The 10,813-nt window shown below is 32.2% G+C and overlaps 1 protein-coding gene across 1 annotated transcript; it reads left to right on the top strand.

Moving 5' to 3' along the window:
* The first annotated feature begins 424 nt into the window (after nt 1–424).
* On the top strand, nt 425–9,942 carry LOC110038353 (endo-1,4-beta-xylanase A-like). Its single transcript, XM_020743162.1, has 6 exons — nt 425–720; nt 831–882; nt 1,516–1,865; nt 2,672–2,849; nt 7,973–8,509; nt 8,690–9,942. The coding sequence occupies exons 2-6, from the start codon at nt 868–870 to the stop codon at nt 9,851–9,853; spliced, it is 2,244 nt and encodes a 747-aa protein (XP_020598821.1). The 5' UTR covers nt 425–720; nt 831–867; the 3' UTR covers nt 9,854–9,942.
* Nucleotides 9,943–10,813: the final 871 nt, after the last annotated feature.

Raw genomic sequence — 10,813 nt, 5'->3', positions numbered from 1 at the left:
AGAGTGTAAGAGTGAAATAAAAGTGAGTTTTACAAGTGTTCACCTTCTTTTCTTAGCATTCTTCCTCTTACAACAACCTCTTATCTTCCAACAAAAAGAACAGACAAATGTAGCAGAAACTTAAAACAATTTATGAGACATAAATACTTTTCTGCTTATTGATGCAAAATATACAATTTAACGTCGCGTATCATTAAAATGCCTTTTTTAATAATAACTTTGTTTTATATCTCTTGAAATTCTATGTTTATCTCCAGTCCATTGCTAGCATTGTTATGTGTCACTAAAATAAAATATATTAATTGTTTTGTTGCTTCAAGTTTTAGACTACAAACAGAGAGAAAAAGAGCATTTTAGTTCCCAAAAGATATAAAGTCTCCCATTGAGTATAAGCTTTTAAGTCCCAAAGCTTAAGATTAAGAAATCAACCACCGCAAGAAAAGCTTCTTCTTGGACCGTCAGCCATAAATTCATATGGTTTTAATGAAAATTAAGACATAAGAAATCTGTCATTCTGACACCTCCTTTTTATTTATTTTGCTTGCAATTCTGGTTAAGCCTTGGGCAGCTGGTGCCCCTCATTTTTTTTCCCACATCTCTATAAAGTCACCAAAAGGAGATAGAGACTGCAAACCTATTGTGTATATAAAAGAGTTAATGTGTCTGCTTTGTGCTAAAGAAATTGGAATCAAGATCAAGTTAGATATATATCAGTTTGAGGTAACTGATAACTCATATAATCAAGTTCGTGCCTGAAGAGAGCAATATTTTTGCTGCTAGTTATGTTTCATTACTCTTGAACATGTATCATTTTTTTTATTATTATTAAGGAAGTTGGACATTCAACTACAGTGGGGCGGCTGGGATATGGCTTATTCCGAGGTATTTGTTCAGTCGGCCCAATTTTGCTTCAATTTTAATTTATTTTATTATTATTATTATTATTATTATTATTATTTTCTTGGATTAAACTACTACTGTTTTTGTGTGAGGGGCCGTGTTGTGAGCGCCGGCCTTTAATTTCAGTTGCAATAAAATTTTATTGCATGCCACCCAATTCCTTACATATCTAGGGCCTCTATAAATATATAACTCTCAAATCTTTTATTTCATATATTATTATTTTAATTACTCTCTTAAATGTTTTTTTTTATTTTAATGATAACATTTTCTTTTTTCAGTATTAATGTTTTCTTTATGAAAAATATTTTTAAAAATAAACAATAATGTATATCAAAATATAGTTTTTATTCAAATTTTTAAAAATATCTTACATATGAGTAAAAAAAATGTTTAGTTTTGGGCCCAATACCAAATCTTTGAATGAAATATCTTATTTAAGTAGCTGAGATGACACCCATTTAAATACTATTTAGATTAGGAGTAGTACTTTCTGTTTGAACTTCGAAACTTTGCTAGAAAACCTTGAATGAATGGCAGATACATACTCGGACGTAACAAAATTGATATTTTCATAGTTTCTGAAAAAAAGAATATAATTTCTATTTGCTGAAGGAGAATACCAAAACAAAAGTTGGTGAAGACGACCAAAACATAATCCTCAACCCAGAATTCGATGAAGGCCTGAATAATTGGTCTGCAAGAGGATGTAAGATTCTTCTGCACGACTCCATGGGAGATGGAAAGGTGCGTCCTCTGACTGGAAAATTCTTTGCTTCTGCAACTGAGCGCACAGAAAACTGGAATGGGATTCAGCAAGAGATAACAGGCAGAGTGAAGAGAAAGCTAGCTTATGAGGTCACTGCAGTTGTTAGGTTATTTGGCAATTCTAATCCATTTGATGTGCGAGTTTCGTTATGGGTGCAAACACAGAGTGGACGTGAACAATACATTGGTATTTCTAAGTAAGTAATTGTTTTTTTTGGTTTCTAATTTAGTTCTATGACTGCTGAAAAACTTTTCGTTGCTTCATTTCCTTGCTTTCCAAGTTTTAGCTTATAAAAGGATAGTGATTCAATCTATTATCTGTAAATCTAGAATCATGACCGAGTCTTTTATTTTTTCATCCGTTGACAAGTTATTCAGTAAACATATATCTAGAGAAATAATATAAAATTACATATTTTATAACACCATCATTTTAATATTGGAGTTTATTGGTTTAACACCCAATTAACTACTACAAAATATATCGTCATGATTAGTTTGCGTAAAGCAAAAAAATACATATTTTATAGATTTTGTCCAAGTAACTGCTCCAATATTCATGTAACTTATAGACACTAGCTTTCTCCAGTCATAAATTAAGCCAACTATACAACGAAAAATCACGAGCTTAAATGGTGTAGAAGAACCGAAAGGCATCAAAATCTTCAGGTGGAAGAACCAGAGAAAACAAAGAATAAACGAAAATACTATTTCCAAGAAATTAGCCAAAATAGAAAGTTGTTTCGCCACTACCATGGCCTGGAATAAGAAACAAAACGAAATGAGGGACCACTTACCTCACTAACAAACATGAGCAAACGAGAACATAAAAAATGACTATTAAAGTATAAAAGATACTAATAATAAGAGAATAACAACTATAGGAATAAACTGGCAATATATACCAGTAAAGTAATAATCAATTAAAAGCAAAATACTGTACAAACAACATTCTTAATCTGCAAACTCATCCGTGAAACCTAAAAGATTTTTGTCCATCCAGTGTGCAGACGACAGACACAGATTGGGCGCAGTTGAAAGGGAAATTTCTGATTAGTAGTGTTATTTCGAGGGCGGTAATATATCTTGAAGGCCCACCGCCGGGAACTGATGTCCTTTTGAACAGTTTTGTGGTTAAACGTGCAGAGAAGCTGCCACCTTCTCCTCCTCCTGATACTACGGTAAGATTGAAAAGTTTTGTGGTTAAACATGCAGAAAAGCTGCCACCTTTGTATCATGTCTCTTCGTGATCTTGCGATATAATATTCTCAAATCACTTTCAAAACGAAACTAAAGTATTTCATCCATTTGTTACGATGCGCATGAATGGAATCTTTTATCCACTTAATTAATCGTGTTTTGTGGCCCAGATGTATCACTGGTCAAGAATGTTGCTTTTTAAAAATTATATATCACCCCTTTCTTATATATTAATATGGGTTTATTTCGGGCATTTACGTTCACATCACCCATTTCTTATGTATTTACATGTCTAACACCTAAATTTAGAGAGCACATAGGCGTTTACTTGCACAAAACTCATTTTTATTTTGTAACATATCAAACACCTATACTATATTGTTTATTTTTATACAAACCAAATTTTTTATATCATATCAATGATACTCCGTTTTAACCTTACATGTCATTTATTTATTATTTGATTAATTTGATCTAAACAATTAAATAAAACATGATCGAATAAAAGTGTAATCGAGTTCGGCTTGTTTATAAATCGAGCTTACAAAAATTGTTTGTGTTTTACTCTTTTGCTTTACGAACGAGTCAAACACAAGTTATTCAGAGAGCTGAACATGAGCTGTATTTGAGAATGACCTTTTTTTTTTTTTTGGCATCCCTAGCTAAGAAGATAAAAAAATTTAAAAAATTAAAAATAATTTAAAATAACTTAGATAACACAAAATTTTTACAAGGTTCCTACCTTGTCTGCAAGTTTGCTTAGACTTTCACCATCTAAGTTTCATTATCTCAAATTTAGTGCGTTTCAAGTTAGAAGAACCCTTATAATATATGTTTTTAATGAGTAAGCCCAATTTAACAATGAATTTCACTAAATATTACAGTGTACTTTAAGAAAATTTTAAGACTTTATAAAAAAGGTAAATAAGAATTTATAAGAACTAATTATTTAATACTAACTAAAATATAATTAAAAAAATTAAGCTTACAAATTTTAAAATGAGCTTACAGAAATGACAAATTTTTTATAACTTTAAAACTGATTGTAATGATGTAGTGTTATATGAGCTTAATTTTCCAAGGAGTTTTGAAATAAAATATAAGATTTATTGCAAGAAAAAAACTTATATTGAAATAGAATTTGAGAGATAAGAAGTCCAACAAAGCTTTTATTTCTCTTTTTTATATTCCATCCTTAGCTATCAAAATACCTCATATTTACAGCATCTCAAAATATGGCCAAAATAAAACAAAAAAATGTCTCCTTTAATTGCTCTCCATGTGACAAAGAAGGCTAGTATAAAATCTCCAATGGCTAATCAAAGCTCTCCAAATTAAACTCCAATAGTTAGCCAACATTAAAAAATACTAAGTATTTGAAAAAATGATAATTAATATAATTTTACCAAAAGTAGGTCATGTAATCTATCAAATTGATTTTAAAAGATCTCATGAAATTGATAAAATAAAAGTTACCACAAAATTTAATCATTGCAAAATAAATTTGGGAGAAAAACTAAATTATATATTTAGATTAACTATTAAAATTTTAAGTAGCCTTAAATAATTTTGAGAAAATAAATTTAAGAGCACATATATATCAATTTATCATAAAAAATTTATGTCAAAAATAAAAGATTTACGTATACTAACTAAAATTTAAAAATATAAACTCATAAACTCATCATATTTATTTGGAAAGATCAAGTATTATTATGTACCATTGAAAATATTAAATGTATTTTCTTAAAGATTTTTATAACCAAAATTTTTAAAATAATTTCTTATTTTATTTATACACATTTCTCATTTAAAATGCAATTATCATTTATATTGAAGCTATAAATTTAATAACTATAAAGACTGTTGAATTATAATAAATTTGCTTCTCAAGCTTTTTTATATCAGGTAATTCACTAAACTATCAATTCACTTAGGATAAATAGATTGACCTCAAATATGTTTTTATTATCATCAAAATTAGTTTTTGCACATCATGAGCTCACGGAGTCAAAAGGTTTAAATCCAAGTACTTAGGCTTATGTGTGAGTGCCAACCAATTAGCATTTCTATTTTAAGATATATTTTACTTATTCAATATTTATGATAACTTTAATGTTTTGCTTGTCATTATAATCTTCACTTCTTATAAAAGCAATCCATTTTGACTAGAAATCCTCCCTAAATGAAAGCTCATACGTATCATACGCCAAGATTACATTCAACCATATGGAGATTTTGTTATAGTCATTAATTCTTAAACTACACTAAACTATAGAAGAACACATCAAAAATACATCAGAGATATAAATTGCATGGATGAACAAAAAATAATGCCATTGATATCACTTAATAGGTAGTGAATTAAAGAGGGGATAGAGTTTGGCCCTAACCTAGCTTTAAGTTCCAAACCTTAGCTCAAATTGATTATGGTTCTAGCCTATTACCCTAGAATCACTAGTTTACACCCATCTAAACTTATCTCCCTATCTATTTGCACTCAGCCCATGATTACTTTTTCTTTATCCTAAACTTTAGTGTGGTAATTAATAATTGAGGAAAAGCATAGCCCTCTTGGGTCATTATGTATTCACAATATGTTTTAACATATGAGTTGGTCAAATTGCATATGTAAATTAAGATGAAGTAATATACCTTCACAATATTGAAATAAAAGCACTTCTAAAAATTCTAATCTCACACATGATTATTTCTCATCACAAGGAGAAAGATAATACTCATATTTCATGGGGAAATAGAATAACACATGTTAATATTTAAAATAAGGTTTACACAATAAAATTTAACAAAACTTAAAAAAATACAAAGAACTTATCTCAAAGTCCTCCCCAAGAAAATCATTTGAAGATTTTTTAAAGAATTCTTAAACTCTCCTTATAATTTCACTCAGAAATGCAGAAAATGAAAGAGAACTCTCACTTTTCCCCTTCTCCTGCACTTTATATCCTTGGAAATCTTTGCCCCTGGCATCCTCTGCTTCCATTTCACTCCAATAGACACACCCCGTTTGAAAATCTGCCTAAAAAGCTAAAAAAATGTCAAGTCGGCTTCTGGCGCCTAGGCGTCCAACCGTGGCTCCTAGGCGCCAACCTTCTAGAAGCATGGATTAATTACCTAATCCCTATGTGCTAGGTCAAATTTTACTTCATTGCTCCATTTGATTCCAAATTGCTCTATTTTCGCTCCATTTTCTCCAATTGCTTAATCTATTGTACATGGAATAAAAAATACAAAAATATATTCCTTTAAAGTGTAATATCACTAGAAATAAGCATTAAATATATAAAAAAGAGTAGCACATTTTCTGGCATGTCAAGTTGGTTTCAGGTTATTTCAATTCAATTGAGTGGTTTCAAGTTGTTTTAGGTTATTTGGATGGTCTCAGAGTGTTTCAGGTCATTTGGGTTAGATTGGACTAGACCTAAGCTGAGTAAGTATAGATTTGGTCAGGTCTGGATTAGGTCAAACTTGGGTTAGGTTTTAGGATTCAGCTTAGGTTGGGCTAGATATGAGCTTGGTCAGGTTTAGGTTAGGTTAGGTTTGGGTTGTGTTAGACCTGCGTTAAGTTTTAGGTTTTGGTTAGGTTGGGCTAGACCTAAGCTGGGTCGGGTTTAGGTTGTGTTAGGTTTGGTTTGGGTCAAACCTGGGTTAGGTTTTAAGGTTAGGGTTAGATTAGGCTAGAACTGAGTTTGATTAGGATTGTGAAGGGATAGATCTTGGTTGAGTCATACCTGAGTTAGGTTCTAGGGATTGGGTTAGGTTTGCTAGATGTGAGCTGAGTCAGGTCTAGGTTGAATTAGGTCCGGGTTTGGTCAGACCTGTGCCAGGTTTTAGGGTTTGGATTAGGTTGGGCTAGACTAGAGATAAGACAGGTCTAGGTTGGGTTAGGTCTTGGGTAGGTCAGACTTGGGTTAGATTTTAGGGTTTGGGTTAGGTTGGGCTAAACCTAAACTGAGTCGGGGCTAGGCTTTGTCAGATTTAGATTAAGTCAAAACTAAGTTAGGTTTTATGGTTTGGGTTAAGCCTTTTTAGGATTAAGATTAGGTCGGGTTCGGGTCAATCTAAGTAGTACCAAATCCAAACCTAATCCAAGGCTATTAAGTTAACCTAAACTAGATTTTGAAATTCTGAAATTAAATGCTTAAAATAAACACTTAATTTAAAATGAAAAAGAAGGGGTGGAAATACTTATAAAATGGCAGGTGATCAGAGAACTCAACTTGATTGCTTCACCACTAGATTCCTTCACTTTCTCCGAGCAAGCACAGCGTACCGAGCACATGGAGCCCCTTGACAGGAACGAACAACCGTCTTTTATAGGTGGTGGTTGATTTTCTAGACTATCGATTAGACATGAGATTGATTGTCCTGATTACTTTTGTGGTTTATGCAACTACTGACTGTTGCCAAATGCTTTCAACCGTCTGATCAAATGGACAGTTTCGATGAGGATCCGTGGACATAGGCCACAGATCAATGATGTAGGATTGAGCAATAAAGGCCACGGATCAACTTCCCTAAGTAAGCATGACCACACTTGAGTGTGGTCATACCCCAGGCCTTGCATGACCATGCAAGGCCAGAAAGGAGCAAATGCACTACTATTAGGGTTTAGAGGAACTTGGACCTTTCTGGAAGCGCCATATCACTACGGAAGCTGAATGTGACCCAAAAATGAGGTTAGCAATGTATCTTGATCATTTGATTTTGAATTTGGGCTTGAAAAACTTTGGTACTTTATATTACAATTTAGCTAAAGTTAAAGAACATATGACTCCAATGACAACTCTTTATGTTGAGTTGGCTTATCATGCATGACATTTAATGATAATAAATTCTTTTATTTAATAGTTTCTTCTACTTGAAAAAAAAATAAGAGTGGCTCCCATTTAAGAAATAAATACTTGGTGAGTTTCATATATTAGCTAATAGCGTTGTTGACTCATCAATTCTAAGTTTTGCATTAAAACACTTAAAGTAATATAGTATATCTGGCTAGCTAGCTTTAATATTCATTTTCCTCTCCTAACACAACTAATCTCAAATTTATTTAAAAAAGACTAAAATTCTTTTGTTTTTGCAGGGTGTCTTGTATGGAGTAAATATAATCACCAATAGCAATCTCAACGATAGCTTAAATTGTTGGTTTCCTCTTGGTCCATGTACTTTGGCCATCGCCAATGGAGCACCTCTTCTTCTACCACCAATGGCAAAGGAATCATTAGGAAGCTATGAACAATTAAATGGTAACTATATTCTTGCCACTAATCGTTCCCAAACTTGGATGGGGCCAGCTCAGAATATCACCAATAGCCTGAAGATCCAAGTGACATATCAAGTATCAGCCTGGGTTAGAATTGGTTCAAATAAAAGTGGCCCACAAAATATCAATGTTGCTCTTGGTGTTGATAGTGAATGGGTGAATGGTGGCCAAGTGGAAGCTGTTGACGATAGATGGTATGAAATCGGTGGATCATTCAGAATGGAGAAGTTAAAATCTAGAGTTATTGTGTATGTTCAAGGTCCTTCTCCAGGTATTGATTTGATGGTTGCAGGTTTACAAATTTTTCCAATTGACAGGACATTAAGATTCAAACATCTAAATAATCAAATTAACCAGGTAACTTCCGTCATCCTTGTTAGGCTGAAATTAATCTATCTCGTTTAAAACCATTACTTCAATGTTATGTCATTACTAATTATGTTACAAAGGACAATTTGTTTTATGAAGTTAAGAAAATTCATATAAAAAAGTGTTAACGTTGCTTATTATAGCACTGAATAGAGCTCTCTTCTACAGGTGAGAAAGCGAGACATTATTCTGAAAATTTCTAGAGCAGATGCCAAGGACATCCCGGAAACAATCATAACAGTTAAACAGATAAAGAACAGTTTCCCAATTGGGTCATGTATCAGTAGAATGGACATTGATAATGAGGACATTGTCAACTTCTTTTTGAATAATTTCAACTGGGGAGTTTTTGGTAATGAACTCAAGTGGTACTGGACAGAGCCACAACAGGGAAATTTAAACTACACCGATGCTGATGATCTTTTGGATTTTTGCAACAAAAATGGAATTGATGTTAGAGGCCACTGCATCTTCTGGGAAGTTGACTCTGCTGTGCAGCCATGGGTGAAAGCTCTAAGCACAAATGACCTGAAAGTTGCAGTTGAAAATCGCATAACCGGTCTCATGTCGAGGTACAAAGGAAAGTTCAAACACTATGATGTTAACAATGAAATGCTTCATGGTTCTTTCTATCAGGACAAATTAGGAAAAGGTATAAGAGCAAATATGTTCAAGAGTGCCAGTCAGTTGGATGCCACTCCTATATTATTTGTAAATGATTATCACATTGAGGATGCAACTGATGCTCGAGCATTTCCTGAGAAGTATATTCAACAAATTCTTGATTTACAGGAGCAAGGAGCAACTATTACAGGTGTAGGTGTACAAGGACATATTGATAATCCAGTAGGGCCAATAGTGAGTCAAGCATTAGATAAACTAGGAGTTCTTGGCCTTCCAATCTGGTTTACTGAGCTTGATGTTTCAGCAGAAAATGAGTATGTTCGAGCCGAAGATTTGGAAGTGATGCTCAGAGAAGCATATGCTCATCCAGCCATTGAGGGAGTTATGCTTTGGGGTTTCTGGGAATTGTTCATGAGTAGAGAGAATGCACAATTGGTTAATGCTGAAGGTGATATAAATGAAGCAGGAAAGAGGCTTCTTGCTTTGAAGGAAGAATGGCTTTCCTATGCTCATGGAAAAATTGATGATCAAGGGGAGTTTAAATTCAGAGGATTTCATGGCACTTATAGTGTAGATGTTTTTGCTTTTGGGAAGAAGTTCTCTCAAACATTCAGTGTTGATAAAGGAGATTTTCCTTTGGTAGTGAACGTCAACTTGCAGAGTGAAGAATTATTCATTTTGAAAGGCGTACCTGGAGAGAACTATTAGGAATTTTGCACAAAAGATAATTTGTTGTTGATTAACTTAATATCCATAAAATCAATGATGTTTAATATGAACTTAAATATTATATATAAGTAGCGTTTTAATAAATGTTCTTCATTAATAAATTAAATTTGGGATTTTTAATCTATTCATTATTCCAATGTTTCATCCGAATTTTGAACTTGACAAATTATTGGGATGGAAGAAAGTTATGTAACATGATTTTATAAGATATAAAAAAATATTTTATAAAATTATATAACAATTTATGGAGGCTTAATTCAAATATAGTATTTATATTGTTGAATTATAATTATGCTAAGCTGTCTCATCAGCTGGCCTAGGTTTGTTTCCCTAGGTGGCTTGTAAGGTGAGCGCTTGTGAGTTGGATCATTTAAAGAACAAATTGCAATTAATATATTTAAATTTCAAGATTTGATCATTAAATTATTAAAAAAATATTTAAAAAGAGTAATATTTCATATTTTATATAAATAATTTTTTATTATTTATCTCCTAATCACTCGTTGTATTTATCAAAATATTTAAAAATAATACTTATTTGTGAAATGGACCACTCAAATCCATCTGAAATGTAGAAATTATTTATGAAAAGGTTCCGTGATGAAAAAGAACAAATATGATGAAAACGACTAACTACAGACAAAATGTGCGCATTTCAAACTTAATTCATTTCAATGATCGATGACATTTCTGAACATCATTCCATCACTAAACAAGCCAAGTGAGCACACTTTGAATGTAAAAAATACTTGGGATTGACACTCATATTACCGGTTCTCCTCGTGAATGCAAAAGATGACATTTGTGAGTGTATGAAATCGACGACATGAAATTCGATTCAAACAACATATATATATATATATATATATATATATATATATGTGTGTGTGTATCTCTCTCTCTCTCTCTATATATATATATATATATATATATATATAA

Source organism: Phalaenopsis equestris, unplaced genomic scaffold (genome assembly GCF_001263595.1).
Source record: "Phalaenopsis equestris unplaced genomic scaffold, ASM126359v1 Scaffold232637, whole genome shotgun sequence".
NCBI classification, from domain to species: domain Eukaryota; kingdom Viridiplantae; phylum Streptophyta; class Magnoliopsida; order Asparagales; family Orchidaceae; genus Phalaenopsis; species Phalaenopsis equestris.
The sequence above is the reverse complement of the archived record's forward strand: the minus strand, read 5'-3'. Positions and strand labels throughout refer to the sequence as shown.